Source organism: Aspergillus affinis (assembly GCF_023601865.1).
Source record: "Aspergillus affinis strain CMG 70 chromosome Unknown NODE_42_length_251493_cov_91_322052, whole genome shotgun sequence".
NCBI classification, from domain to species: domain Eukaryota; kingdom Fungi; phylum Ascomycota; class Eurotiomycetes; order Eurotiales; family Aspergillaceae; genus Aspergillus; species Aspergillus affinis.
The window spans coordinates 169,069-183,331 of NW_026515823.1; the positions used below are offsets into that span (position 1 = coordinate 169,069).

General features: G+C 49.5%; 5 protein-coding genes across 5 annotated transcripts; 2 read left to right on the plus strand and 3 right to left on the minus strand.

Moving 5' to 3' along the window:
• Positions 1 to 531: 531 nt before the first annotated feature.
• Positions 532 to 2,395, minus strand: KD926_007395 (uncharacterized protein; the record flags this gene model as incomplete). Its single annotated transcript, XM_053100245.1, has 5 exons — positions 532 to 776; positions 836 to 1,285; positions 1,347 to 1,667; positions 1,713 to 1,737; positions 1,850 to 2,395. The coding sequence occupies 5 exons, from the start codon at positions 2,393 to 2,395 to the stop codon at positions 532 to 534; spliced, it is 1,587 nt and encodes a 528-aa protein (XP_052956106.1).
• Positions 2,396 to 2,764: 369 nt separating this feature from the next.
• Positions 2,765 to 4,487, plus strand: KD926_007396 (Zn(II)2Cys6 transcription factor; the record flags this gene model as incomplete). The annotated part of the gene is made up of 2 exons (XM_053100246.1): positions 2,765 to 2,814; positions 2,876 to 4,487. The coding sequence occupies 2 exons, from the start codon at positions 2,765 to 2,767 to the stop codon at positions 4,485 to 4,487; spliced, it is 1,662 nt and encodes a 553-aa protein (XP_052956107.1).
• A 103-nt stretch (positions 4,488 to 4,590) lies between these two features.
• Positions 4,591 to 5,939, plus strand: KD926_007397 (Zn(II)2Cys6 transcription factor domain-containing protein; the record flags this gene model as incomplete). The annotated part of the gene is made up of 4 exons (XM_053100247.1): positions 4,591 to 4,695; positions 4,754 to 5,001; positions 5,066 to 5,165; positions 5,241 to 5,939. 4 exons carry the CDS (start codon positions 4,591 to 4,593, stop codon positions 5,937 to 5,939), a joined length of 1,152 nt encoding a protein of 383 aa, XP_052956108.1.
• A 229-nt stretch (positions 5,940 to 6,168) lies between these two features.
• KD926_007398 (uncharacterized protein) lies at positions 6,169 to 7,815 on the minus strand (the record flags this gene model as incomplete). The annotated part of the gene is made up of 3 exons (XM_053100248.1): positions 6,169 to 6,222; positions 6,290 to 6,468; positions 6,528 to 7,815. 3 exons carry the CDS (start codon positions 7,813 to 7,815, stop codon positions 6,169 to 6,171), a joined length of 1,521 nt encoding a protein of 506 aa, XP_052956109.1.
• A 4,255-nt stretch (positions 7,816 to 12,070) lies between these two features.
• KD926_007399 (uncharacterized protein) lies at positions 12,071 to 14,032 on the minus strand (the record flags this gene model as incomplete). The annotated part of the gene is made up of 1 exon (XM_053100249.1): positions 12,071 to 14,032. One exon carries the CDS (start codon positions 14,030 to 14,032, stop codon positions 12,071 to 12,073), a length of 1,962 nt encoding a protein of 653 aa, XP_052956110.1.
• Positions 14,033 to 14,263: the final 231 nt, after the last annotated feature.

Genomic DNA, 14,263 nt, shown 5'->3' on the forward strand with positions numbered 1-14,263 from the left:
GTTTACCTCGCCAGGGTGACCTGCCCTCAATGCGGCCCAAGAAAGCAATGTTAGTTGTCTTCAATATGGTCAAGATGTGCTGCCGATTGCGCAGGCCATGTGAGATGGATGTGATATGATCAGTATAGTAGAATAACCGCCGCCAGTGACATTCATCGGGTCCCAGAATTTGATCCTGCTCGTATTCCAAGATCATCGCGTGGATAAACAGCCGACGCTAGCATAAAACAGGGAGAGAATAAGCCCAGCGCGGAAAAACCCACATCAGAAGACGCACCTCTCTGGGCGTGCGCAGGTACTCGATGATAACTGTCAGTTGACTTGGTCATTGCCCTAAGCAGATATCCTATCGATTCAACGGAATGTAGTTATATGCTCGGTGGGTAAAAGTGAAGTGTCATTTCTAAACTACAATCTGCCTAGCTATTTATAGTTCCACTTGTTTACACCTATGCATTCCTGATCCCTTGGTATGCCATTTGGAATGGTAGGCCAAGTCTAGGCCAAGCAAGGTGCTGTGCGGTATGTGGATTAGGTCAGGATACTCCACCTCTCTGGCCTGGTTGACAATATTGTTCCAACAATAACCATGGTCAACTCTGGAGGAAGTAGAACAACGGCGGCAACGCTTCGCCAGATTGGTCGCAAGACTCGTTGCTTCTGCGTGAGAGGAATCGTTGGCTGGACAGCAACCCGCTTGCTTGGCCTCGCCCCTCCCTTCTTGGATTCACTCCTCGCTTTTTCGGAAAGCCATCGCTTCTTCTCGCGATCGATGGCTGTCCAGATCTCGGGGACCTTCCAGGGGTCGCGCAAGGAATACACTGTATCTGTGCACTCGAGAGGCTTCGTGAACCTTGCCTCCAAATTCCGGTAGGAATGAAAGATTGGTCTCCATAGATGCGACGCCAGTTAGGCCACCACGGTTCTTCATGGTACTTGAGCGGCAAAAACATGTTAATGGTCTGTCGAGTCTGCCACAGAGCTTGACGGAATTCTCTCAAATGCGCGGTGATTAGACCGACGTCGAGAATGCGGGTCATCAACGCCCAGCATCGCTCGTGCATGAGGTAGGCGATGGGATTGAGTCGAGGGTTGTCGTAGTTGTGTCTATGGCTCCGTGGTTCTAGATAAGCCTCGTCGTGGCGCCGTGGGGCGATCTTTGGGTCCCCTAGTACCATATCGTCGTAGTCGATGGGTAGTCGAACCATCTCTACGTTGCAAGGCGTCACCATTCCCACCCTGGTCAACTTAAATTGCTGATCCAATCCCCATTTGATATGCATAACTGCCAGTATCCGTTCTTAGAGCGGGGCGCCATTCTGGTAGAGTGGGAAAGGGGTCTTTACTGGCCCTGTAAAAGCGGTTCCACATCCAGGGTAGCGAGAAATACAGACTCGTCAGGTCGCTGGGCCGTCCTTCCGCAAATCCCTGTATGCTCACTTGTCTGTGCCAGTCCTCATTCGCATCAAGGACCATTGTAGACCACGGACTACAAGCCAGGAATTCATTCTGACCTCCGATTATGCCGCCGCACAGATTGCAGAAGAGGCCTTCGTATGCGTAACGCCGTGGAAGAGACCCTACGTTGCCATTTCGAAAGTCTGCGATTTGCAATGAAATAAAGCAGAGCGGATAGCAGGCCTCGATTGTCACACCCAAAGAGGGGCCTAGTGTCATGGTTCAGTCACCATGACGGAGATGGCGGAGCTTACAAGACCGGAAAGCAAGTTCAATTAACTAAACAGGATATACTAAACAGCATATAGATCCTGAGAACATCACATGATAGCTTGAAAAACCAAGCACTTGGCCGAGCGGGCATTCAATTAATTATTCCTCCCACTAAGACCATGCCAGCGAGATTCAGACTCTGGACCATCGCCAGCATCGCCAGCCCGCTGATGACGATCTCATCTAGAAATCTGTCCTCGATATCGCCCACTAGTTCAAACGTCCCAACTTCCTGGTTGGAAAACAGCCTGTTTCGGAAACGCGCAACGACGCCACCGTGGGCGACGCTCAGCTGGTAGTCGCCGGTCAGGGCTCCGTCGGCCGTCCACGTCAAATCCACGTTAGCCACGGAGCTGTGGAAGTTGTAGGTTCGCGTGAGGAGACTCTCGCGCTCGAGCTGGACCTCTTGGCCGCGTACCTTGAGTTTCACTTGCAGGCTAACGATCTTGAAGGTCGCGGTACAAATTGGGAGGACAGATGAGGTAGAGAAGGGCGTGCCCTGAGATTCAGAGGGCAGATGGTTGTGCTCGACACGGAACAGCTCCATCTGTGGCGAATGCGACCCTACTTTGACGCGGTAGAGAGGCGTCTGGTTGTCCGAGTCGAGGAGGTTGAGAAGCTTGCCACGATAGTGGATATGGATGATTTGAATGGGAACAGGCATGCCGACGGCAGAAATACACAGGAAACTGAGTCGATGGTAGCGAGAGACGATCAGGATCTTGGGAAGTTTGACTGGCGTTTTGTACTCCCTCTCCCTGCTGCCAGTTCAGGCCGTGCCCTAGCTTGTGTCAATCAGCCCTTTGATCTACAAACCAACACGACATTTGACAAACTCGCTCTCTGATTGGACTGCTCGCTCGTCGGCCAATGAGGCGAGCAAGATCTTGCGTTAAAAGGCAGAGCTAATCTCCGGCCAAGAAGGGAACGTTAGCGCCGGCTATGGCGACTGACTCATAGTTATGTTTGCCCCTTTCGCCATTAACCAACGGTCCTCTCCCCCCTACCTGCTCTCCGCCATCACCTGGGAATCATGATTAGACCAAACGGTGCTAGATCGAAAACTGGATGCAAGACGTGTCGGTCAGTACAGCATTTCCCCTAATCTGCTGGTAAATGAGGAGTCCTGCTGACAGTGCTCCAGGATCCGAAGAGTCAAGTGTGACGAAGCACGACCCGTCTGCAACCGATGCTCATCGACGGGCAGAAAATGCGACGGATACGTGGTCTGTTCGGCCGGACACGCGAAGCGTCCATTGATTCCGAGGGCATACTCGTCCCCGGCCCCGTGCGCGGCGGTGGGCTGTTTCCCCCGTCTCAGCCATGCCGAGGCTCAGGGTTTTGTCTACTTCCGTGACCATACGAGTCGGGAAGCGACGGGATGGTTTGTCTCTGCGATCTGGAAACAGATGATTCTGCCTATGGCTCATCGAGAGGCCGCGGTGATGCATGCAGCGGTTGGCGTGGGAGCCATGCATCGCAGCACGCGCGGCCAGAGTCCGTCGCTACGCTTACCGGCTTGCATGGAGTCGCATCACAGCTTTGCCCTGTCACAGTATGTCAAAGCAATCCGTCAGCTGCGCGAGCGACTCGATCGGTTTGAGCACGACCGGCAGAATCCCGAAATCGCGCTGGTAGCCTGTCTCCTGTTCGTATGTCTGGAGATGCTGCAGGGGAACCGACTAGGGGTGTTATTGCATCTGCAGAATGGTCTACGTGTTCTGGCCAGCATCCCCAGCCAAGTTCGCCGAGTCAGTAACGGAGAGCACCGGTGCCTCCTCGTCACCCGAGAACGACCGACGGGGGTGGAGCAGATTACGGAAATCTTAGTGCGACTAGACGTGGATTCCACTGCGTTCGGCGAGCGAGCCCCGGCCTACCGAATAGCTTCAGCCCTGGACGCTCTCGGACCGGAGCGCCCCTTGCCCCCCAAGTTCATCGACCTCGTCGAAGCTCGACACTTTATAGATTGCCTCACCAGCACGGCCCACCATATCCGTGGGGACCTGCTGGCCCTCAGTAGGGAATTCTGTCGCGATCCTCCACGCGACGCAGCCTGGCGGTGTTGCATGGAATTTGCTAGTATTAGGATGGTCCGCCAATCCCAGCATGCAGCCTTGTTTGCCAATATGAAGACCCTCGAAAAGAATTTGGCCCATTGGCTGGCTTCCTTCCAGCATCTGACACCGAATAGCCCCGAAGACGCTCAGTCTAGCATGTTTCTGGAAATTCGATTCCATTCCGTCTTTCTTCAGCTTACCACCTGTCACAACGACCGCGAAACCTATTGCGACCAATTTGCTCCCACATTTCATCGCATCGTCGATCTCTGTAGCTTGTTGATCGGCGATGCAGTCCATTCAACGGGACCCACCTTTGTGGTTGACTCCGGTCTGATTCCATCTCTCTATCTCACGGCGATCAAGTGTCGCCGGTCCGAGATCCGACGGCGAGCTATCTCGTTACTCTCACGGTATCCATGCCAAGAAGGCATGTGGGAGCCTGCCCTGATGGGGCATTTTGTGCACGAGGTCAGCCGGCTGGAGGAAGTAGCAGCGAGATCTGCGACCAGGCAGGAGCATTCGACCAGGCTGACATTTGAGGACGTGCCCGAAGCCGCTCGATTCTGCGTCGTCATTATGGCGGTGACAGAGCGAGTGGGCGAGGGAAGACTTGTCTGTGCACGATATATGCACGAGACGACGGGGGAACTGGAGATCACCGAGCATTTGATCCCGATCGCCTTGACGGAGTGAAGCAATGATGACGGTGTGGTGCCGTCATGGTTTCCTCTCCATCCATCTCGCGGGGCCAGCCACTTCTGTCGAACAGAATCCCGCGAGTCACTCTTCAACGACAATGAAGCTTGTCAGCTCGGATGATCAGTCGCCCTGGAGGCGACAGCGTCGCGCCCATCGCAAGTCTCGCCAGGGCTGTCGGAATTGCAAACTATGGCGAGTCAAGGTAATCTCGCCGTCTTCCCGGTATGTAAGCACAGAGAGCTGACGAGTCCGGTCCGCAGTGTGATGAAACGAAGCCCGAATGCGTCAAGTGTCGCTCGTACGGGGTGGTCTGCTACTACGACGTCGTTCCTTCGCCGGACCTGCAGCTCACCCAGGAGCTCAAAATGCCGCCCCTGGTGGCGACGGATGGTATCTCGACCTGCGAATTAGACAAGCAATGCCTGGCTAGACTTGAGCGGTTTCGAGGCCGCTCGATCACAACCGTCATCAACGTGCCTCCGCAGCCATTACTCCAACCGGCCATGGGGTAAGTGAATTCGCAGCCCGCGATTAACGCGCAACTATGATAGCTGATCAGCTGGACTATAGAGCCCATACCTCATGCATGCCACTCTCGCGTTTACAGAAATCCATGACAGATACTTGAATCGCCAGCGGCCGACTGCCCCGGGCACCCGGGAGCTGTACCATGTCTCCATTACCAGCGCTCTATTCAGTCGGCGACTGTCCAGCCCCATACAGCCCGAAGACCGCGATACCATCTAGGCCACCGCCACATTCCTCGGCATTCTCGCCGTCAAGTCGGTCCCCGCGACGACCACCGAGGACTGTTGGCCGCTGAAGCAGGTCGAGCCGAGCTGGCTTTGTCTGAATCTGACCAAAACGGCACTCTGGAAGCTTACAAACCCCCTGCGACCTGAGAGTCTTTTCCATGATATGTCAGAGCAGTACAGGCTCATGTACGCACCTCGCCCAAATGAATCGGACGTACGCGGCTGTCTCCGCGATCCTCGCCCGCTATCCATCCTATCGGGTGATGAAGCGTTGTTGGGTCTCTACCGTCTCTGCGGCCTGCAGTCTTCCCTCAATTCCTCACTGGCCCCACTGGTTGATATGAATCCCTATCGTGAAGCCTTTAAATTCCTCCACCGGCTTTCTGTCGAATGCGTGGACATATGCCTGGCTCAGTCTCATGCGCTAGTCTTTATATCACGCATGCAGCCCTGCTTTGTCCAGTGGCTGCGAGCCAGAGATCCCGTGGCCTTGTTACTGCTGGCCCTGTGGTACGAGCGTGCAGGTCGGTTCATTTGGTGGATTCGTTATCGTGCTCTCGTGGAGGACCCCGCCATTTGTTCTATTTGCGGCGTACTGCCGGGCACAACGCGACGATGCGGCGGATTCTTGAGAAGGAGTGGGACTGGCTGCCTCCGTCGCAGAACTAACACCCTACTGCCCGGATTTTGACCCTTTACTGTGTTTGCTCATTCGAATTGGGTATGATGATTGATTATTTGAATGTGAGCTTGAACTGGTGGACTTTTGTCTACTGCCGATCATCAGAGACAGGGCTAAGGCGTAGTGCATGTATCAACAGCTGTCTTCCGGCGAATCTGATGCCACTTGGGACTCAACTCTCCGTACAATCAAATAGATACTCGTATGCATTGTCGTCGCCTTGCCGCCCACACCCGGCTTATTTTTCCGCGGGAAGAAGTGTAGTGCCCCGGAGGTGCTCTGTGGTACGTACCTGTTCGTTGCATGGTCCCAGCCTCGCAATTATAATGTTGCGATGGCATCTACAGGTATGCATGTACCTGAAAACAGCTACAAAGTGCCTGGAGTATCTTCTCGTCCGTTTCCTCTAAGGCGTCGCCGATGGCAATCCGTGGTAGAGACTGTAGTACTTGGGAGGCTATGAGGTATTGCTGAACCTCCTGTGGCTTCCGTCCCCATTCAGGCACGAGTGGCTCGAGATCCGAAACGAGATCATTATCTGCTGATAGCGGGTGAGAAAGGCATTACATATGTTAGTCTGCATTAAAGGGGTCTCACCAGTAACGCGCCGCTCAATGAAACGCTCTTTGAAACAGAGAAGGATGACGACGATATCTAACACGCGAAAGCCTGCGAAGCAGTTACGAGCCAACTTTATCGCCCTTTTAATCTCTTCGTAGGTTGTTATCTGTTCAACTGTCCATAGCTGGCGAAGGTATGCCGTCGTGACGGCCCATTTCGTGTGTCGATGTCCATCTGCAAACTCTGGATATAGCGAATACAATCCTGACTCTTCCAACTGGGCTAGCGAAATCACTCGCGATCGTCCCCTATGATTGATTAGACCCTGCGACAGGTACTCCCCATTTTGGTAGATGTAGACGAGAAGACGAAGGTCGAAATATTGCCGCAAATCAGCCCGCTTGACGAGACCATAATACGCCTGCAGGAGTCGTTTAGCATGGATGAATTGCCCTCGAGTGAAGTCTTGAGTATCCACCACGCAGATTTTGACATTCTTCGCGGTGCAGCCGTGGTGATAGCGCCGGTAGAACGCATACTGTATGGCATATAGCAAGGACGACGTCCAAGACACAAGGTTGTCGGGTTGTTGACTCGCGTAATCCTTCACTCTCCACGGGTTCATATGCCGGTCCACCACGGACATTGCATAGTCCCCGTCCTGGCTCAGTATGTCAATCCTGCTATTCACTGTCCGACTTTCACTCGCTGGGGAAGCCATCACCTCCTCATTACTCCTCCCAAAGCTCTTCGGATCGAAAGTTCGAAACAGGTAACGGGGTATTTCATCCAAGTGAAAGTCGAACGAACTGAAAAGCGGACTCGCAGGCGGATCGAATAAGATTGGCCCGGGGCTGTTTCTCAGTATCTCCGTCCAGAGTCCAATCCACATCTGCTGGGTTCTTTGTCGGCCCTCTGTTTCCTGCCTCCCAATGGAATGCAAACCCACTCGAAGAGATTCAATGTTGAGAGCTATCCCATGCTCCACGATCTCCGTGCGCTCAGCACTTTGAGCGGAAGCTCGATCTGCAGTGGATTCATTAAAGGGGCAGAAGTAGCGAGCACAGTTTAGGGCGCCGTCCGATGCCATTGCCTGCCGATAACATTGTCTTGTGATGCCCAGCAATTCACATTCCTCCGCACATTCTGGGTCGGCCAGGACCGCTTCCGCAATGCGCCTTATCTCCGGCAGGAAATAGAAAAGGAGTTCTTGGTTGTATTCTCGGTAACCGCCTCCAAGTGCAATAATGTCGGAAATGGTGTTATCCACCATACGAGGACCAGAGTGCAGCTCACCGGCTACCTGTGGGTAGCAGCTGCTCATGGTTGTCGATATTCAGAGAGGCGGCAGTACTCACTCGTGTACTTCGTCGGGGTGAGGAATGTGATCCCTGTACAGGAAGAAGTCTCGTTACTCATAACACTTGTCAATTATTAAGAGTTGACGATTGGGGTGCAACGCTAAGCACGAACTCTAGCAAGTATTGGCGAATGGCCCTTCAAAGAAGACTTGCGGAAGCCTGCCACGGAGATGGGGGGTATTTCGAGGTTCAATGACATCTATATGATGTAACCTCACTTTCTGAGACACCACCCAATTCTGAGATGTAGCAGGAGAATTGTCTAATGGTCTCAATCATATGCAGGGAAGCGGAATTAAATGCATGCCCTTGAATCATAGGACGTAGAAATTACCCAGTCGCAGTCACTCTCCATCGTCAGAAAGTCTGCCAGCGCTAGGGGTGTAACGAATATTCGACGTCGGCCGATATATTCGACATCTGATCTAGCTCGAATAAAAAGTCAAATACATTATTCGAAGATATTCGACATATTTGATGTTCGCTTATATGACTAAAAACTATCTCTAATTGGCTGATCTTGTGGGGAAATCTTTGATATCTGTATTTCTTTATAGCCACATATATGCACTATACTGTATATATATATATATATATCCCATATTAAGTGGCTCAGTTCAACAGTTGTTGAGTTGCGAACTTGTGAATAGCTTCATTTTTTTATTATAATTTCAAGATTATTTTGCTGATCTTAAACAAGGAAAATCATTGGATATTGCAGTAAATCGATCAATCTGAACTCTTGCTTGTCTGGCATCATTCAATATGCGAAAATTAGAATTCTAGCGCGTGTAAACATCATATTGAATCATTTTAGATAATTTATTGAATGCCTCGCATGTTTCCTGCCATGCATGACGTTGAAAAGGACTCCGCTGTATCCAAAGAGCTAGAATACGAAGCTTTGCCAAAGGTTCTTGTATCTCATCCTCTTCTTCCCGGAAACTATTGCAAATTGTATCAGCCTCTTGGATAGTCTCAGTCTTCAAGCAGCAAAGAATATCCTTAACAATCAGATTCAAAATATGGGCGAGACATCGAATAAAATGATCTAGATCACGAAATAAGACATTATCTCTATGTTTTTCTTCTAAGCGTTAAGACAATAGCAAGCTCATTTTCTTATTATTACTGGCATTATTACTAGTAATTGCTGTGACTTCCTGAAATCAGGGAACTTCCTGGATTGACTTCCTGAGCCAACGAACTTCCCGGTATGGAGAAACCTTCCTGGATATAGTCCTGCCTGAGGCGGAACCTCAGGTAGTACATAGAGGCCCTAGATCCTCGCTCCTAGATAGCCTTTCCTCTCCATGGGAAAATTCCTTGACTACAAGTCAGAAACAAACTTGTCTTATATTAAGCTCCTTTGTAGACCGTCACAATTGCAATTACCTTGCATTCAATATCAAGCTCAATAAGAGAATCTTTAATTGCGGAAGTGAGATTCTTTCCACTATATAGATCAGGCAGATCTTTGAATTCAAGAACTCTTTCTCTATATTCAAAAGACTCAGTGAGCCAATGACCAATTATGCCTAAAATTGGGATATTATTCTTGCTGGTCCAGAGATCAAGTGATAAAACAAATATTTTGTATAAAGTATTTAAATCTTCCTTCAATTGATCGCGTTACAGATTAAATTTCTGCTTAATCGACCCTTTAAAACTTGTCGAAAAAATGATGGAAAGGTGAATCCAGGAATATTAACAAAAATTGATTTAAAAGCTTCAGATTCAAGAGCTATAAAGGGTAGTTTTTCTATAATAATCTAGCGGAATATATTTGACTCGATTTGTTCTTATATAGATTTTGTCTCAAGTGGCTTCTGCTTCAAGTGTGATCGTATTATGGGTTATTTTTGACGCGATTCGCGATGTGGAGGGCGAAGATCATATTTTTTCTCAAGATACTGTATTATATTGGTTGTAGAGCAATGACGTTTTGAATTAGAAGTTTTCCAAAGACATTTTTGATCTGTTAAAGGATTATTCAATGAACAGCGTATATCAAGATCTCTTATCATTCTTTTCTTGCTATTTTTCAGCCAATATCTGTTAACTTTATATTGATTGAAATATAACCAAAACCAGCCTTTCTGTCCCTGATTGTTGATTGTATTCGGTATAGTTGGTTGCGATCGATTTGATAGAGAGCGGACGGAAGAATAGGGTATTACAAAAAAAGAAAGGTCTAACGTAATAAATTTAACTACTGAAGGAGTAACTGATTTAGATAAAAGTAACTGAAACTCCTAAGACTGGGTATAGGATTGATTTAACAGATTTTTTATACTCAATAGAGGATCAATTGCATCATTGAATGATTGAGAATAATCAGTTGCCTGACTTGCTTCAGAAGTAGGATCTAAACCATCATTTAAAGCAAAGAAATGAATTTTAATACCTCTGGTTTGCATTCTCACAATTTTTCATAAAGGTTTGATAAAGTGATAAAGTGATAAATCTATCCCAAAATCATGAATATGAAGCTTTCGATATCCTAACTGGAAATTTTTTTTAATACACTAACTTATTTTAGAGATTCACTAGCCTATTTAGGAAATTAAGATATTTGACCGAATATTCGATTATTTGACGAATATGATATTCGACGCCCCTATTCAGGTCGAATACACTCGAATACGATATTCGACATCTGATCTAGCTCGAATAAAAAGTCGAATACGATATTCGACACCCTTATCATGATCGAATACCATTATACGAATATTCGACATCGAAACCGTCGAATATTCGTATTCGTTACACCCCTACCAGTGACTCAATCCCGCTTCACTACCGCAGCAACGCCAAGAATATTATCCGCACCGAAAAGCACCACCGCTGGCTCACCTCGCCATCATCCACCGAACTAGTAGTCCAAGGAAATGCGCGCATAGACTCCGCCAAAAGCAACCCTCGCCATCTCGCTAGCGTACGCCTACCTCACCCTGAGCGTCAACCAGCGGAGTCACTATCTCGCTCTTACCTTCTTCTGCACCCAACACGTCGACGGCGAAGATAAACATACAGAAGGGCGAGCGATCCTCCAAATTCTGTTCTACCAACTACTTGAACGGCACTTCCGGACCGCGATCTTCAACGCATGGGATCCAAACATGGAGGCGGTGGAGCACTAGGACATCACCGCACTCGGCAATGTGCTCCAGTGGCTTATCCGACAACTGCCATCGGATCGGACGGTAGTGTGTGTGATCGATGGAGCCAGTTGCTATGAGAATGACCGCCATGAAACGGACATGCTAGTTGTCGTGGGCTGCCTGTTGAGTCTGGTCCGCGACCCGACGGTTTCCCCCGCGACGAGCGCTGCCGGAACGGTAAGTCTGCATCAACTGTTCCCGGATGCGGAGTCGCTCCTGATGATAGAGACCGTATTACCCTTGGAGGAGGATCTCAATGTTTTGGATGTGCAGCAGCTTCTTTGGATTTTCCTTGGGTCGTCTCGGCGGTAATTGGAAGGCCTTTTCGGCAATATGTATAGGTAGGGCGATACTTCAGGCATGTTATGATAGTTCCCTAGGAGCGCAAGCGATACATTACCTCCAGCGATTCTCAGGGGATGATGATCTCCATAAAGGATATTGATTTAAGTCAAAATATAATCCAAGTTCTATATTACCTATAGCTTGTGCCTGCTACAGATATTATCGCTGTATTCAATGGTCCAGGCGCTTTAGACACTGGTTTTATTTTTGTTTTCTATAGCATTGATGATGCTGGCCACCGTGTACTGTACTTAGATACTTATACTAACTGGCTCGCTGTGTTGGTTTTTGGTCTATACAAACTAAATGGGAAAGGTAAGTTGGTTGTCCCCCCCTCAAATTACCGGAAATTACTTTTCTCGTTTATCTTTTTTTCTTTTGGAAAGTCATTCTTAAGAGTCATGTTACACACTTTCAATACCTTTCTCTAAATACAGGCTTAATTTTTCAACTTTACGGGGTCCACGAAGAAGATACTTTTGTATCTCTTGGTGGCTTATGACAGGAGTTGCAGACTATCTACTCAATACTCACCTGCCGAATATTCCCATAAAATTCGGACTGAAATGGCTCCTGATCATCCGGATTCATATAATGACACCGATGCCTGGAGTAGTATTCTTGTTAGTACACACACACACACACACACACACACACACACACACAAACGCACATACACACCCACTCTATCCAGCCTTTCTCATAAATATCACTTAAAAAACAAAAGAAGGGGGTAAACAAACCAACACATTGCCCGAAACACCAACCCCAGAACCGCATCCCGGATCTCCTCGGAATTTGCTTTACTATACCCCACCATCCCTTCACAAGAATTCACTATATCAAACGGGTCTCCCAGATTTAGGCTCTTCCCGTCTCCGTGTCCATTCACGTGCATTTCGGCGCGTCGTTTTCCGCGTTTACGGACATGGTCCTCGATGGTAGGGAAATGGTCGAAAAGGACTTTCATGTTTCGGCGCCAGGTTAAGAAGGTGTTCTTTTTGGTCTGGTAGTCTATCTTGTCGTTTAATTTTGTCTGCGGCATTTTACTGTATGGTTGCTGCTGCTGCTTCTTTGTTGTGAAGGTTCCTCCTGCTTCAGAGGAGGAGAAGCCTTCCTCGGCGTGTTCAGTGTCTGCTTCACCGTCTTCGGTGGCGACGATGAACTCGACAAAAGAGGAGATTAGATCCCAGTGGAAGAAGGTGTAGAGTCCGATGTGATTGTCTTCTCGATGGAGGAATTGGCTTAGTTCGTGCTGGATCCATTTTAGCCAGTGGTGGACCCTGGAGTAGAAGATTACGGCTTCGGGGTTATTCGATTCTAAATCGGTGGCCCAGGCGGGGTGGGTGCCTTGGGAAAGTTTCCAGTAGTCTGGGATGCGGGTGGGGGTGGTTGTTGTTACGGTAGAGGGAGGAGGAGGAGGTGAGTGCTGCTGTGATGGTCGAGAAATCTGCTCTAGCTCGTTGATAGCCTCTAGGATCCCGTCTACGATACGCGAAGACCCCTGGGTTTGTATATCTTCCACGCCACGCTTGAAGATCATCGCAATCCTGGGCCTAGTGAACGGGCCCAGGAGATACCGGTGCGGTTTCGGCACGCGCACAGGGTAAAGATCTCTTTGGCTGAGGATGGTGGAGCACAAGGCTGGGAGGATGTTGACGAGGTTTCGTCTCGGTGGGAGGGGGAGCCACATGGTGTGGGAGAGGTTCTTCCACACCCGGTCATCGTTACCGTCTAAAATGAATGGTTGGGAGAAGGCCGGAGATGGGAAAAGAACTGAGTCCGGAATGATTCGCCCGTAGAACATTGCTACCGTCCCGGAATGGATGATGAAGGTCTCCCTCCGTGAGAGGTGTCGCAACCGTGGCGGGGTGGTGTCTTGCTGCTCGTATCGGAGTAAGGGGGTGGATCTTTCGGCGAGGGTGAGGGTGTTTCCTGAGGCTTGGAGATTGCCTCGAGAAGGGTAGCTGGTAGTTGGTTTGCTTTCCTCCTCTGCCGATGCCGGTCCTTGGGTACCCGGGAATGGACCATCTGACCAGGCGAGGCCGAGAAAACGAGTCAAGACGGTTAGGTCGCGGAGGGAAACTGAACCTGTCAGTTGGCCGGTGTTTCCGGGGAGGTCATCCCATATGCAGGGCTCAAACTTGATGCAAATGCCGTAGGTTGATGCCGGAGGAGGAGAGGGAGGAGGTGATAGACTGGAAGTTGAATAAGGCATTCGCCTGGTAGCAACTTGGTTGTATTCTTGCAAATGCTTCAGGAAAAGAGTCCAAGAGGCATGCGTGCGCGCATCAGTGAATTCCTCTGCTAGCTCACTTACGCCCAAGGACTTTCTCAGATACTGCTCCCGCCATTCCCGGTCTCTTTGGAGGAACGGAAAGAGGTTGAGCCATATCGCCGACGAATCCACAGCATTCAAAATGGGTTGAGATGATTTGGGATTTCCAAGATAAATATACGGTCTCACGAATGTGACCTCAAACCGGAACTCCCGCCAGAGATAATGTCGGTGCCGGAATCGAGACCAGTTGCCGATGAACTGTCTTGAGCACCGGTTGTAGCCCTGAGCTGTTGCAAAGTACTGCTGGAGGAGCTGGAGAAGGGTCACGGTCAAGGCAATCAAGGAGACAGTAAAGGCTGTTAGAGCGATAGAGTTGCTTGTGTCGAGCATGTTGAACCTATCGAATATTTTTCAGGACGCCAGGCTACTGGAAGTGAACAACGAAATTGCTGGCTGATTTTGTGAGTTGGGCGACAACGCTGAGATGACGACGGTGTAACAGGGATCATGGATCGACAGCCTTGACTGCCTGTCTTGGCGGTTGTAGTGCGGGGGCTCTATAGACATGCGATAATCAGTGTCACTGAGGAGGACGATCTCGAGAATAACATAAGACGAGGT